The sequence below is a fragment of the Podarcis melisellensis genome, assembly GCF_964234715.1.
Source record: "Podarcis melisellensis genome assembly, chromosome: 11".
Lineage (NCBI taxonomy): Eukaryota > Metazoa > Chordata > Lepidosauria > Squamata > Lacertidae > Podarcis > Podarcis melisellensis.
In genome coordinates, this window is record NC_138543.1 from 52,885,294 (window position 1) to 52,901,968 (window position 16,675).

Sequence of the window (16,675 nt, forward strand, 5' to 3'; positions counted from 1 at the left end):
TGAATGGCTTGGCTCCCAAACAAATTGGTACCCAAACGCCGCAAACCCAGAAGTGTGTGTTTGCAAACATTTTTTTGGAAGCCAAATGTCTGACACAGCTTCCGTGGCTTCCAATTGAGTGCAGGAAGCTCCTGCAGCCAATCAGAAGCCGTGCCTTGGTTTTTGAACAGTTCCAGGAGTCGAACGGACTCCCAGAACAGATTAAATTCGACAACCAAGGTACCACTGTATTACTCCTCAAAGCCTGATTTAATAAAAGCACATTATAGAATCAGAAATGTAGAGTTGGAAGGGACTCCATTGGTCATCCAGGTCAACCCCATGCAATGTAGGAATCTCAGCTAGATCATACACCAAAAGGTTACTAACGAAGGTGATTGAACTGGCAATGGGAGCGAGTTCCAGTTAGGATGCCACTGCAGAGAATGACCTGCCCTGGGCCACTGTAGAAAGTATCTCCCCATGAGTGGGATCACCAGCAGGGCCCTTCCCTCACTGACCAAACGTGCCAATACATATTGAGAGAGGCACTCTTTCAAGTATGTGGCTCCCAATAAATTTTGGGCTTTATATAGACTAGTGCCAGAATCTGGCCTGTTAGTGTATCGACAGTCAGTGCAGGTCCAAAAGGAGTGGTGCTCCATGATTCCATTGTGTGGTCGCATACAACAATCTTGCTGGCACTTTCTCCCAACAGCTGCAGCTTCTGGATTGCCTTCATGGATAGCTTTGTGTAGAGTGCTCTGCAGTCTTCCAAACATGATGTCACCAGGACATGGTTAATTGCAGGGTTATCCACTCTTACCTTTCCTCTGCACTTTCCAGATATGGTCACAATCTAAAGTTCTGTGTCTGAGCATCGTCCTCCTCCTCCTCCTCCTCCTTCTTTTGCGCTGGATCTTTCCAGCGCCGCAACCCCAGAGTCGGCCATGACTGGACCTAATGGTCAGGGACCCCTTTACCTTATATGTTTGGGAGTGAAGAAAGGGGCTGTCCACTTGGCTGCAGAATCTTATTTAGATTCCTAAGCTGCTATTCCAGTTCAAAGCAGAACACCAGTGACTGAGCGCCTGCTACATGGACCGCAACTGGAAGAACCCTTCTTTGGGCGGGAGAGAAGTGCTTCCTTGGCTTCCTGTTGAGAAGAGTGTTGAACCAGCCACCTCACGTTCCTTTTCCAATGCACTGTATTTATTCAAAGCTCTCAGGTGTTGCTGAAAGGCTCCTGGTGACCTGCTGCATAATGCATGTTCCTGCGGTGCCTCCAGGCCATTAAGGTTACTCCCTGCTCTTACCTCTCGTTCTCCTCTTCCGTCACAGGAGGTTGGCATGGAGAAGGCAGCCATGGACATGACCCTCTTCCTAAAGCTTCAGAAGAGAGTGCGGGAACTCGAGCAGGAGAGGAAGAAGCTGCAAAGCCAGCTGGAGAAGAGAGAAAATGAAAGCAAAAAACCCCAGGTAGAAAATGTCACTTTGCTGCTACTACCCACGTTGGTTTTCAAATCTATAACAGGCATTCCTGGGAAAACTTTAAAGCATGTGTTGCGGATCTAAGGCTCAAACTAGACACTACATTAAATACATGCAGGGATGGTTTTTTATGTGAAGATATACAAGAAAATGTGACCCTTCCCCCTGTGGTCAGAAATGGTTCAGTCCTAGGAATTCTGTTCTGTGCAGTTCGGTTGAATCTATGGATCAGGTATTTAATAATAATAATAATAATAATAATAATAATAATAATAATAATAATAATAATAATAATTTTATTTGTACCCCGCCCATCTGGCTGGGTTTCCCCAGCCACTCTGGGCGGCTTCCAACAAAGATTAAAAATACATTAAAATGTCACACATTAAAAACTTCGCTAAACAGGGATGCCTCCAGATGTCTTCTAAATGTCAGGTAGTTGTTTATCTCTTTGACATCTGATGAGAGGGCATTCCACAGGGCGGGCGCCACCACCGAGAAGGCCCTCTGCCTGGTTCCCTGTAGATTTGCTTCTTGCAGTGAGGGAAGCACCAGAAGGCCCTCGGCGCTGGACCTCAGTGTCTAGACAGAACGATGGGGATGGAGATGCTCCTTTAGATATACTGGGCCGGGGCCGTTTAAGAGAACTTTAAAGCAGGTTCTTTTGCTTAGATGGGTGACTGGGATTTTACCTTTGTTCAGAAATACTTTGTAAATCTACCCTTTGACTCAACGGTATTCACTTCATCTTTGTGTCCTGTTGACACCCAAAACATCAGCGATCCTAAGATCTAACCATCACACTTAAGTTAGAAATCCATGCATAATTATGATGCTTTAGTCTATTGCTGCCGGCCTCTGCCTGAGGACAGGCTTTGCAATCATCGGGCTGCACAATCAATGCTGGAATGATTTATCTCACTGTAGAGTTAATTGGCCTGGCAATGACTCTGTTCATGAGCTGTCATGAATCCAAAGTATCATTGATTCCATTTCCCCCAGACCTGTGGGAAATTTCGATTCTGAAGAAGTAGTGAAAAGGCATCATTGACGTGAACATCCTTGCCTATTGTGCTGTGGGTGTTCCGGCATTTTACTAAAATGCAACCTGTTAACGAAAGGAAATATGCAACTTATCCTACTAGGATAGGAACATATTTAGGTTCAGAGAGTTATGGAGTTATGCCTTGGCAACCCCAGCTAAATGGCGAAATCCAGTTTTGTCCAGCGGAAAGTGTCAGTCTGCGAATTTCCAGGGGATTTTGGGTTGAGGTTGGCTGCGGTCAGGGCAGCAGCTGGGAAAGGGACCATCTCCGTGCAGCTCTGCTTGCACAGAATCCTCTTTCTCCTTTCCACCAGATCCATCTGTGGCACGAGCTCAGCTGTCACCCCTGCCACACTCTTGAGCTGGTTTCACAGCCGTTGAGGTTCTGAACGTCAGACATGGGATCTCACAGGTTGACTCCGAGCAAGATTTCTGGGGGGGGGGGGACCTTTTTGGTAGAGCATGTGCTTCTCGTGTGGAAGATCTGAGGTTCAGCCCCTGCCATTTCTTGTTAAATGAGGATTGGCTAGTAGGCGATAGTGGTAAAGGGTTTGCCTTGCATGCAGAAGGTCTCAGGTTTAATCCTCAGCGTCTCTAAATAGAGCTGGGATAGACCCATCTCTAAAACCTCAGAGACCTGGTGGCTGTCAGTATAGACAACATTTAGTTGGATGGACCTTTGTTCTTACTCGGTATAAGGAAGATTCCTAAGTCAGTTATTTACTATTACTATTATTATTATTATTATTATTATTATTATTAATAATTTTATTAAATTTGTATATTGCCCTTCATCCAAAGATCTCAGAGTAGGCCACAGCATAAAAATGCAGAAGAAAACTATAAAGTACATAATATGAACAAGAACCAACCAAACCAATAGCACCCTCTCTCTTTCACAGGTCCCCATTTATGAACCAGTTGTAATAATCTCCGGAGGGGTAAAGGTAAAAGGACCCTTGACCATTAGGTCCAGTCATGACCGATTCTGGGGTTGTGGCGCTCATCTCGCTTTATTGGCCGAGGGAGCCGGCGTACAGCTTCCGGGTCATGTGGCCAGCATGACTAAGCTGCTTTCTGGCAAACCAGAGGAGTGCACAGAAATGCCGTTTACCTTCCTGCCGGAGTGGTACCTACTTATCTACTTGCACTTTGACGTGCTTTCAAATTGCTAGGTTGGCAGGAGCAGGGACCGAGCAACGGGAGCTCACCCCGTCGCGGGGATTCGAACCGCCGACCTTCTGATCGGCAACTCCTAGCGCCACCCACGTCCCACTACTACTACTACTATTAATTTTAGTAATAATTAAATTTGTATACCGCCCTTTATCCAAAGATCTCAGAGTGGGCCACAGCATAAAAATGCAGAAGAAAACTATAAAGTACATAATAAGAACAAGAACAAACCAAACCAATAGCACCCCCTCTCACAGGCCCCCATTTATGAACCAGTTGTAATAATCTCCAGAGGGGTAGCTATGTTAATTTGTTGAGGCAAAAACAAAAGAGCCTTTCAATGCTAGACCAGCAATTTAATTATGATGTAAGCATTCATGGACTGGCATTTCATAAGACAGCCTCTAGTCCACAGAAGCTCAATGAAGCAATAGTTAACCTTGGGGCAGAATGGGGAAGAAGATTTGAGTAAAAGTCTCTTCAATACTTTATCATAGATGCACTTCTGTGTCATTCAACGTCCCCTGTCAGCTTCCAGAAGCCCCAACAAACTGGTCCATCCACAAAATTACTGGTTGTATGGAGCTAGCTTTGTTTGTTCTGTTAAGACCAAACTAGATATGACATTTCGTCTCACGGCTTGCCCTGATGCACTTGATATTTAAACAAAAAATAGTTAGTGCAGGAAATGGGGAACCAAATTGGGATCCATGATATGGGTGAGGAGAGCATTAGTCCTTTGCAGTGTTAGAAACTGAGATATGAAAGCTGGGAGCTAAATGGCACCTTAAACCTAGGTTATGGGCACAACAACGGAATGTCTAGGTGTGTGTTTTTAATAACAAGAATACAAAGCTGAAAATGAATGAACCGCAGTTAAAATATTACGTTTATTTTTCACATGGTCTAGTCCTTCCCCTGCCCAGCCCCCTAATATTCTGAAGAGGGTCTCTTATCTAGTCTTCAGAGAGTAGCTGGAAGTGGGGAGGCAGAAAAAAGTCCTCGTTTCCTTCCACTCTGCAGTTTTAATCTGAAATCTTAGGCGCAGTACTGTGCCTGGAGCTCAGAAACTGCTCACAAAATGCGCCTAGAACAATGGGAGTTTCAAACACCGGTCCCTTGCTCTCGGTGCTGCTGCCTTGGTCAGAATTGCCTGCCCCCTCCCCTTGCATCTGATATTTGAAGTGGGAGGAAAACTCCCACCTGGGGCTTGAAAGGGCAGGGTCTTTACCTAAGAGCTGAAGAAGAGCCCTGCTGGATCCAGTTAAAGACATCTGGATCAGGTGTCTGGTCCAGCTTCCTGTGGCCAACCAGATGCCTTTTGCGAAGCTTGTAAGCTCTGTGCCTGTTAACCAGTAGAAGCGGGTTGAAAAAGGGACAGCACTTGATTCTAGCTTGTTTATCCGGTCATAGAAAGGCGGCTGCCTTTTAAGTATCTATTATGGATGTCGCCCGTCAAGTCTCCCTCCACCCACCAGTTTCTTGTCTCTTTTTCAGTTGCTGATAATACCCTTCAGAGAGTTCTCTTTCTGAAAAGTTGTGCTTGCCCCGCAAATGTACAAGTTCTCTTGCGTTTCTGAGGCAGAAAGGACAATCATTTATTTAAAAGAAGGCTCCTCACGACCCAGAGTCCTTGTAGTATAACGCTGCCACTTCTTTCTGCAATTCATTTTTTATTACTTTGTATAAAAACAAAAGCAGCAACCCAAAACAGAAAGAAAAATATTCCATGTACTTTGATGCAAAGCAGCGACTGGAGACCACATAGTGACATGGAATGCTCTCTCTCCCGTGCACAGTTTTTAAACATCCCCATTCCCAAAATTAATGGTCTTCCAAGCACTGTGGAATCACTGGAGATTGAACCATAGTGGACTCTTGTTTAATTCCTCTTGTGTTTCCTTTTTAAGTAGGGCTGCAGCTGGTTCCACCAACCCCACATTTTTTTTACCCTCACAACAATTTAAAAATTATTATTGTATTTCCACACACACCCCACCTGCATGCTTTCCTCCAGGAAGTTCAAGGTAGCATTCATGGTTCTCTCCCCTCCCATTTTATTCTCACAATTCTGTGAGGTAGGTTCATCCGAGAGACAGTGATTGGCCCAAGGTCACCCAGTGAGTTTCATGGCTAGGTGTGGATCTGAACCTTGCTCTCCCAGATGCTACTCAAGCCACTACATCATGATAGGCAACAACCCTCTGAGGTGGGGTGGGCTGAGAGGTAGGGCTGACTCAAGGTTGCTTAATGAGCTTATCTGGGGTTGGATTCAGGTCTCCATGATCTTTTGTCATTCTGCTCACTATCCCACAACAGCTCTCATATTACCAAATCTCAACATTTGCCAAGATGTGGGCACATTCAGTGCAGCCAAAGTACAAAAAAATACTTTGCTTCTCCAAGTATTCATTGTTTCATTCATTCATTCATTCATTCATTCAAACGTACTGGCTCCCAGTATGTTTCCGAGCACAATTCGAAGTGTTGGTGCTGACCTTTAAAGCCCTAAATGGCCTCGGTCCAGTATACCTGAAGGAGCGTCTCCACCCCCATTGTTCTGTCCGGACACTGAGGTCCAGTGCTGAGGGCCTTCTGGCGGTTCCCTCACTGTGAGAAGCCAAGTTACAGGGAACCAGGCAGAGGGCCTTCTCGGTAGTGGCACCCACCCTGTGGAACGCCCTCCCACCAGATGTCAAAGAGAAAAATAACTACCAAACTTTTAGAAGACATCTCAAGGCAGCCCTGTTTAGGGAAGCTTTTAATGTTTAATAGGTTATTGTATTTTAGTGTTTGTTGGAAGCCGCCCAGAGTGGCTGGGGAAACCCAGCCAGATGGGCGGGGTATAAATAATAAATTACTATTATCATTATTATTCTTGTTTGAACTCCCCATAGTTTTTTATCTAAAGCCAGGGCTGAGAGGCCATTCTGTCGGGATTGAGAGGTGACGAGCAGGAATTCAGTCTTTCATAGAATTGTAGAATTGCAGGGTTGGAAAGGACCCTGAAAATCATCTAGTCCAACTCCCTACAATGCAGGAATCTCAGCTAGAGCATCCATGACAGATGGCCATCCAACCTCTGCTTCAAAACCTCCAAGGAAGGAGAGTCCACCACCTTCCAAAGGGATCCTTTCCACTGGTCCCCACCAGTTGCCCTTTTTATTCCAAGAGTCTTGAACAAACACTGTTAAGACTCCCAAGTCAGACTTGTTCACTGCCCTGAACGACTTCCACTCCTGCTAGCTACAGATGACTGCCTTAAAGAAACATGGCAAGTGCCTTTGCTGCTGATGCCATTCCTTAGTATCCTGTGGAAGGGATGTCTGCATGCTGCCCTCGGGCAATCTCTACACTTTGGGAAGATATGACGAGTCGCTTCAACCCTCTATCTACTGTTATATTTTTTGCAGGCTCAGAGACCTGTGCTAGCGACAGAGATTCTTCCCTCCCCTGTCCAACAGCATCATTTTACCTCTTTTGCCATCTACGCATGGAAGAGCAGAATCAGGAAATAGGATACAGATAAATAATACAGACGCTAGGAGAAGACACAAAAGGGATTCCCTCTGTGTGTGCCCCTGTTTTACCATCCCATTGTTTTTCTCTTTCCTCTCATCCGATTCTATGTTTACTAAACACCCTTCGCTCTTTCAGCTTTTCTTTCTTGGCCAAATTGCTCTGCCAGTAAACAATAGATTTTGTAAGGTGACCCAGAGCTGCAATCAAAAAGCCGAACCGCTGTAGCCTGTTGTCAAATCAGATCTCTCTCTTTCTCTCTCCTTAATCCATCCAGGTAATTGAAATGAAGAACGAAATGGATTTGGACCGCGATACGGATCTAGCGTACAACAGTCTGAAGGTAAAAGAAATTTGCAGGCCAGGGATATAAATTTTTTTCTCTTCACCCACCTCAGGTGCTAAAAAGCTGCAAGAGCTTTGCTGATACCAGTCTCTATAAATCTGCATGACGGGTACACCAAAATATGCCTTAACTATTTACAGTCCCATGGTCTTCCTTTCCATGCTCAGCTTTCTGTCCCCTTTTCATTTGGTTATGACAAAGAGAGGCGTCTTGTTGGTTCACAGCTTGGCCCCACTGACTGACTCGGAGATCTTACGCCACAATGTGCTCTGTGCCCTATAAATTCTCTAATTGGGGTGTTCTTGGGACTCCCCAAGTCCTTGGATGAGCACTGCAGGGACTTCAGAGCCCCCCTCTGCCTGTTAGGTCTGGTTCAGATGTGGCAGGTGGTGAGCTGGCAAAACTCTGCTTTTGCTATCAATGAGTTTCTGGGCTCAGTTCAAAATGTTGGTTGAAGGACTGTGTCCTCCTGTCCACCTCTGGTAGAGTTGTGCTTCTTCTGGGGTAGTTTGTCCACCTTTAGTAGTTTGTCCCTTCCCTGCCCTCAGCTATCACCTGCGGTTCCTAGAAGCTGTCAGCATGCGACAGCAGCCACATCCCGGGAACGACTGACCAGCCAAACCAGGTGAGGGGAGCCAATGGGTCTCAAATCCTTGGTGATTTAGGGACTTCTCCTGCACGTGGGTGGCGCTGTGGGTTAAACCACAGAGCCTAGGATTTGCCGATCAGAAGATTGGCGGTTTGACTCCCCGCGATGGGGTGAGCTCCCGTTGCTCAGTCCCTGCTCCTGCCACAACCTAGCAGTTCGAAAGCACGACAAAGTGCAAGTAGATAAATAGGTACCACTCTGGTGGGAAGGTAAATAGTGTTTCCGCGCACTGCTCTGGTTCGCCAGAAGCGGCTTAGTCATGCTGGCCACATGACCCGGAAGCTGTACGCCAATAAAGCGAGATGAGCGCTGCAACCCCAGAGTTGGTCACGACTGGACCCAATGGTCAGGGGTCCCTTTACCTTTACCTAAGGCACAAAGGTGTAAGTGAGCACTGCATTTTCTTCAGGCTAACAATTTTCTGAGCATCCAGGAAATACAGTGGTACCTCTGGTACTTAATTCGTTCTGGAGGTCTGTTCTTAACCTGAAACTGTTCTTAACCTGAAGCACCACTTCAGCTAATGGGGCCTGCCGCGCCACTGCCATGCGATTTCTGTTCTCATCCTGAAGCAAAGTTCTTAACCCGAGGTACTATTTCTGGGTTAGCGGGGTCTGTAACCTGAAGCGTCTGTAACCCGAGGTACCACTGTATACATATACTACCAATTCCTTTCCCTCCTGCCACCTCCCTTTGGCAATGCAGTGCATTTCTTAAGTCCTCTTCTACCAATTTGCCTATTCTGTGTGCAAAATTATTTACTGATGATGATGACATAAATAGAATTTGCTCTTTCTTCTCTCCCCCCCCCCCACCTTTTTCTTGCTCCTGTAAGACGTTTTAAAAGAAATTGTTGCATTTTGGACTTCTTTTTGTATGTTAGGCTCATGATTAATGTGTGAGCTGTTTGCAACTTGAAGATAAATCTTTAATGTGCATCAACTCCAACCATTTATTTTTCGGGCACCCAAAGGAGGTGGAAAAAAAGGAAGATTCTTAGCAATTTTTGGTCATTCTGGAACAGTTTCCCTTAGAAACAGTAAATATACTGGGTTTTTTTTAAAAAAAAGTTATTTATTTAATAACTGTGTTTATAGGCAGCATAATAATTCATGTTTTCTTGGCAGCTCACAAAAAAAATAGTTAATGGTAGATAATACCATAATATGCAGGCCTTCTTCAAGAGAGTTCGTGTTTCGTTCACCATCATCCTTTATGTGCAAGCAAAATATAAAAAGGGAAGCTTCTGTCTCACAGATAAGACCGCAGCTCCCCATAAAACAATTGGAACAAAGAATGGAGTTTAGGGCAAGAGGAGATTTGGGGCTAAATATAGAAGATCGGTACTGGAAGCAGATTCAGGCATGCTTAATAAAAGCCAATGTTCTGCTTCTGAACGCTTGATTCTTTTATTTATTTATTAAAACAATTTATATGTCGCCTAACTACAGTAGTCCCTAAGTGGTTTACAAAGATGTAAAGTAAAAAATCAGTTAAAACTGTAAAATTGAATTTCAGTTAAAATGCTGGAATAATAATAATAGTAGTTGTTGTAGTAGTAGTAGTAGTAGTAGTAGTATTCAGTAGGCACCGAAAGTTCAGTTCAGCTGTTCTGACCTCAAGTGGAATGGCTCCTGGTAAATATGAGTATAGAATCATAAAACCATAGAATTGTAGAGTTGGAAAAGTTGCAAAGTTGCAAAGCAGGAATCTCAAGTAGATCATAATGGCAGAAGACCACCCAACCTCTGGTTAAAAACCTCCAAGGAAGGAGAGTCCACAACATCCCAAGGGAGTCAGTTCCACTGTCTAAAAGCTTTTAGTGTCATAAAGTTCTTCCTTTTGTTTAGTCAGAATTGCCTTTCTTGTAACTTGAAGCCATAGGTTCGGGTCCTAGCCTCCAGAGCAGGAGAAAACAAGCTTGCTCCCTCTTCCATGTGACAGCCCATGAGATATTCAAAGATGACTATCATATCTCCTGTCAGTCTCCTCTTTTCCAGGCTAAACATACCCAACTTCCTCAACTGTTCCTCATAAGGCTTGATTTCCTGACCCTTGATCATCTTAGTTGCCCTCCTCTGGAAATGTTCTAGCTTGTCAACATCCTTCTTAAATTGTGGTGCCCAGGACAGGACACAGTATTCCAGGTCTCCATCAACTGAAGCCTCTGGATGAGGCCCAAGGGTAGCCCAGCCTACAGCATGTTCCAATAACTGAGTCTTGAGGTTACCAAAGCATGGATAACCGAGGCCAGCCTTTCCCTGTCCAAGAACGACCATAGCCGATGTATCAGCCATAGCTGGTAAAATATACTCCTAAAGAAATTTTGTGAAAACTTTTTTTTTTAATCACATGCTGATATGAAAATGTGGAGAACTGAATTTAAGTTTGGAAAAATGAGAAACTGAGAGAAAAGAAAATTTGCAGATTCACCTTCCCTACTCTCAAGAAATATTTGGCCACTGACTCCATTGAGGGCAGGGCAGGAAGGATATTCCTCCACTCCCAGCTAAGGCCCTAGGAACACCTAAATTGTGGGGAAAACAAGATTCAGGACAAACCTCAAAGGCCTCTTTTTTCTCTGTAGTTGCGATTTAATTTATAGTGTACTCATTAAAATTTATAACGTGTAGCTTTTAATTGCCCCTCTGACCTCTCTGAGAAGGTTTTGCTTATGCATTCTGTGGGAGATGGTTTCTTTGTACCTTGATTTTGAAATGGTTTACAGTTTCTCAGCGCCTTTTTACATGCTGGTACAATCTGAGGAAGATTAAGTAGCCAGAGCCAGTCCAAGACATTTTGCCGCCTGAAGCAGAGCAGCAAATGGCAGCAAAGGCCAACCAAGTTATTTTGACACCTGAAGCACAAAACCCCACCAGTACCTCTCTCCCACAATGGCAGTAAAATTACAAATGCAACAAATTAAGTAACTTAACAATTGGCTGCTCTTTCATGACACCCAAAATCTGCTGCCTGAAGCGGCCGCCTCAGTCTGCCTAATGGTAGGACTGGCCCTGTTAATCGCTAAGAAGTGCATGCAGTTGTGTTCATACGCAGTTAAACTTGCTGAGTCTGGCTGGTTGTGCTTTTTGTTAACGTGCACTGCTCCAAAGGAATGAGAAAAACAAGAGCAGCAGTTATAGAAATGATTAAGTGGGGGTGACTTTTCAAATGTCATTTTCAATAGAGGCAAGAGTTAGAATCTGAGAACAAGAAACTGAAAAATGACCTTAACGAGCTGAGGAAAGCTATAGTGGATCGGGTGGCCCAGAACAACTCTTCTAACGATGTCCACGACAGTTACAGCCTCCTCCTGAATCAGCTCAAGTCTGCTAACGAAGAGCTGGAAGTGCGGAAGGAAGAGGTGCTTATTCTCAGGACACAGATTATAAAGGCAGCCCAGCAAAAAGATGCAGGCAGAAATATGGTAATGGACAAGAAAAGCAGGTCCTTCCATTTGTGTTCGTTTGTGTGTGCGTTCTTTTCGCCATGTTGCCAACTATCACTGTATCTCAATGGTCGGGCACAGTGGTTTACGGCAAGTCCAAAACCAAAAACGGTCAGGAGGATTCTTTTGAAACAAATTGTTCCAAGTTGCATTGCTGTCTGTCTACATTGGCTGAAATGATATCAAAGACAAATTGATCAGAAGAAGGGTCTGGGCAAATGTAAGTGACCAGTCCCCTGTTGTCGTTGTCCCGGTCCATTTTACGAAATATGAATTTCCCCTTTTCAGTTCTGGTTTCTCGGTTCTAGGATGGCTCAGCCACCAATTTCCATCCTTCATATTAAATTGGTGTAGTAATCATTCATTTTCCCCAGGGAATCATATTTTCGTGAGGTGAGTTAGAAGAATCTTAAAAGATAATTCTTGGTGTTCTCACTAAACTACAACTCCCAGGTTTCTTTGGAGGAATAAAACCGAAATAGGTGTGTGTTGAAAATCTGCCCTCCGTCTTTCCTCTTAACTTCTCTTCAGGCCGAATTCCACTGGGCCCTTCCAGTTCACTTTCCGACTTCCTTCAGACATTGAATGTACCTTGTCGCAAATGTAATAATAATGATTGTGAAAACTCTTGCATGTCAAAAATGTTGCATGTGTGACCAATGTAGAATTAGCAGAGCATGTGGGGAAGGGAATGGGAATTATTGACTGGGAGGAAATATTTCATGGTAGAATTTTCTTTTTCAAGGAGTCAAACAGCAACATGCAAACCAGCTGGCCCAATAGTGACAAGCATGTGGATCCAGAAGATGCCATAGAGGCCTATCATGGAGTGTGTCAGACAAACCGGTAAGCCTGTCTTTGTTTATCCATTACTACTGGTCAACATGAGTTGGAATCTGGACCCTCTGTTCATTTCTAAGTAACTGAGGGGGGCGTCGTCAGATGCAGGGTGCCAGCAACAGGTGCAATCGTAAACAAAAATATGGATTGCTTCTTCTTACAGAAGCATCAAACAACAAACTGTTCAGTGTGTATCGTTCTTGTTTGTGGCCTTTTCACACAAGCGCAGAATCTGCTGTTTCATGGGATATTGGTATCCTGAGCATCTTGCCTTCCCTTTCCCTAAAATAAATTTCTAGACCTCATACATTGTGGAGAACAACTCAGAAACATTTCAATGGTATCTGAGAGAGGCTCAGAAACCAAGAGGGGGGATTGTTTCTTTTAAAAAAAGAATTGCATAGCTCAGGCATCCCCAAACTCGGCCCTCCAGCTGTTTTGGGACTACAACTCCCATCATCTCTAGCTAACAGGACCAGTGGTCAGGGATGATGGGAATTGTAGTCCCAAATCAGCTGGAGGGCCGAGTTTGGGGGTGCCTGGCATAGCGCCTAGAAAGGCTCTGAGAATTTTTTTTCTAAACTTGGCTTTAACTGTTGAAGATCTGGGGCCAATTTGCACAGCCAGGTGAATTGTACTGGGAAATGAACTTGCGGGGGGGGGTGTGGAAGTATAGAATTAGGCCCGTGGTAAAGCTGTTGTGTGACCCTTCTTACACACATAGAGATTGCAAGTCAAAACTGTGTCCTCGGGTATTTTTTACATCACAGCTCCCATCACCCCTACCAGGGGATGATGTGGAATGTCTAAGGACCCAATAACGAGGAAGGCTCCTTAAGCCCTCCTTTGCTAGCTTTGCAGTGATGGTGCTTCCATTGCAAATTAGATACATAATGAGTTGACCACTTTGCACGCCAGGTTTTGACAATGGACTACTCAGACTGCTCCTTCATCATGCCAAGTTGTTCATGTGAATTAGTTTGAAATAACAAACCTGAGCTTTTTTTTTGCGGATAAGAAAGAAATATGTTGCAAACAGGACACTGTTTCTTACATCTTGATCCCCTTGCATTGTCTACTGTTTTTTTACCTCCAAAGTGACTTCCTTTTTATGTGGATGGGCAGATAGACAGACAGATATTTTAAAATGCCAGTTGGGTGTCCTTCCCCACAGACATGTATGTCCCTCCCTTCTAAAGCATACACATTACTCAGGATAACGCACAACAGTTAAAATGTCGCAAGCTCAGCCCGGCCACTGAGATCTAGCTCCAAGGGCCTTCCTCCCCGGAGGGCCTTCTGCTGGTTCCCTCGCTGTGAGAAGCAAAGTTACAGGGAACCAGGCAGAGGGCCTGTCGCGAATTCTTTGCAGCACTTTAGCAGAAATGCTCAGCGTTCCAGGTTCTTCAGTGCAGTATATTTATTGTGAGCTATATATACAAATATGGGACACGGGTGGCGCTGTGGTCTAAACCACAGAGCCTAGGGCTTGCCGATCAAAAGGTCGGCAGTTTGAATCCCCGCGACGGGGTGAGCTCCCGTTGCTTGGTCCCTGCTCCTGCCAACCTAGCAGTTTGAAAGCATATGAAATGGCAAGTAGATAAATAGGTACCGCTCCTGCGGGAAGGTAAACGGCGTTTCTGTGCGCTGCTCTGGTTCGCCAGAAGCGGCTTAGTCATGCTGACCACATGACCTGGAAGCTGTACACCGGCTCCCTCGGCCAGTAAAGTGAGATGAGCGCCGCAACCCCAGAGTCAGTCACAACTGGACCTAATGGTCAGGGGTCCCTTTACCTTTATATATACAAATATCTACAGGCTATAATACACGAGTGTTGGGTTGAAATAACCACAGACAGGTGGTGAGCGTCATATGGGAGGCACCTCTCGAGCAAGTCTCGGGGAGTCCCTTTTATTGAATATTACAGCATTGCCACGTATGTGCTTATTGCTGATTGGTTAACACAAGTACAAAGCAAAGGTTGCATATAGGCATTAATCACCAATAGATTAAAGGCTGGGAAAGGGAGCACAAAACTAGACAGGCATGAAAACCTCCTAATTAAATTATAACTTGTGATTAATATAGTAGGACTTAAAACAATTACTAATGATTGATATAGGAGACTTAAAAGAGCATAACAAGCACGTTCTGTAGATGTGATCAACTATGCATTTAGGAACAGGTCAAAGTACAATGTTTTTCCTGAACTCAATGTGAACTGAACATTCTAAGGTGGTGAGTGAATGTCTTAGTATTAGAACGGTTTGTGCAGCATCATGTACGGAAGCGAAGCTTAGAAGCAAGACTTCCCATCAGGCCACAGTCATGTGTAGGATCATAGCATCCCATCACATGAGCAGTTCATACAGTCAAATAGAGTATCTGGCTGCACCTTAAGGCAAACTGGAAGACCTCTAACTCTCTCTCTCTGACCACACTCCTCTACACCATCCCTTTACTGCTGGACAGGTTTCCCTTTTAAACCGATGACAGCCAATCAACTGACAGCACATTACTGTTGAGTCATTCTGACCCAGCACTTCCATAGAAAGTATTGCAGGCTGATGCAATCAGCCAGTTGCATCAGCTAGCAAACTCAAGCCTGCAGACTTACTATCTCACACAGCATTCTGTGAATCCCAACATGGCCTTCTTGGTAGTTGCCCTGCTATGTGGAACACCCTCCCATCAGATGTCTAGAAGACAAGTAACTATAAAACCTTTAGAAGACATCTGAAGGCAGCCCTGTATTGGGACAGTTTTAAATGTTTGATGTTTTTGCATATGCTGGAAGCCATCCAGTCAGATGGGCTGGGTACAAATAATAAAATTATTATTGTTATTGTTATTAGGAAGATGCTTTATACTGGTCCACCTAGCTCAGTATTGTTCACACTGACTTTCAGCAGTGCTGCAGGATTTTAGACTGGGGTCTCTCCCAGCCCTGCCCGGTGATTCCCAGTATTGATGCTCTGCCAGCCACATCAATGCTGAGTTTGCTTATACAGAAAAGGTATCATTCAAACCCAACATTAGGATATGGTGTTCCTGGCTTGAGACTTAACTAGTTCAATCCACATGTTGCAGAGTGGTTGGAACGCCTTCTGTGTCAAAGCTACAGTGGAATATAGCTTTTGTAGCAGTACAGGAGAGTTATAACCACTACTTACATCAACGTAATAATTCATAGACCATGCTGAGGGAAGATGTTTAATAGGAGGGCTGCCAAGCTGTTTCCCCTGAGGCTGGAAAAAGTGTTAAAGAAAAGCAAACCACCAGCTTTATAATGGTAAAATGAGCTAATATATACACATCTTGTGTCCTTGGCTGCCCATCACCCACATTAGCTGCTAAATTTGTATCTTAACTCTCAGCCATGATTCCTCTTTGATTACAGGTTTCCTGCAGACTGAGCTTAATACCCTGAATTTGTGTCTTCCTTTTACAATAACAGAAAAGAGGGAGAGAGATTTACATCACTCCTATGAGTATCCTCCCATCCCTTTATCCATGAAAGCACGCTAAAACTAAAGAGGGAGAGAATAGATGGGGAGGGGGGGGAGACTGGATAGATAAAGCTGGAACATTCATAAAATTGCTGCAAGCAATCTAAATACTTATATGACTGTAATTAGATAGCTTCGTGTTCATAGTATTCCCCAGATCCCATCACCTTTCCTACCTTCTACAAACTTGAGCTATCATCTGTGTTTGTAAATGTTGTGGAAGCAAAGGAACTGTTCAGTGATATAGTATAGCTTTTCTTTATTGTCACTTTTTATTTTATGTTGTTCAATTAAACCGTTCTTAAAAAATAATAATTAAAAGAAAACGATGGCTTCCCAAATCCAATTTTGCAGAGATGTGTAGAGAGAAGCTGTTGTTGGGAATCATAGAATTGTAGAGTTGGACACCAAGGGTCATCTAGTCCAACCCCCTGAAATGCAGGAATCTCAACTAAAGCATCCATGGCAGATGGCCATCCAGCCTTTCCCTAAAAACCTCCAGTGAAGGAGAATCCACCATCTCCCAAGGGAGTCCATTCCACTGTCAAACAGCTCTTACTGTCAGAAAGTTCTTCCTGCTGTTTAGTCAAAACTCACCAACCGCTCACTAGAGAAGGCTACCAAACCACTCTCTTAGAAAGTGGAACTCAGAGTGGGATCCATACTGGGGATG

The 16,675-nt window shown here is 44.3% G+C and overlaps 1 protein-coding gene across 3 annotated transcripts in view; it reads left to right on the forward strand.

Moving 5' to 3' along the window:
• The window catches only part of MYO5B (myosin VB), a 295,897-nt gene that overhangs the window by 246,353 nt on the left and 32,869 nt on the right, over positions 1-16,675 (forward strand). For 2 of the 3 annotated variants that reach the window (XM_081929539.1, XM_081929540.1), the window contains exons 26-29: positions 1,321-1,458; positions 7,488-7,553; positions 11,393-11,632; positions 12,399-12,499. In XM_081929539.1, coding sequence (XP_081785665.1) covers positions 1,321-1,458; positions 7,488-7,553; positions 11,393-11,632; positions 12,399-12,499 — 545 coding nt within the window. The remainder of the gene's footprint in view (positions 1-1,320; positions 1,459-7,487; positions 7,554-11,392; positions 11,633-12,398; positions 12,500-16,675) is intronic. The other variant, XM_081929541.1, reaches the window with a different exon arrangement.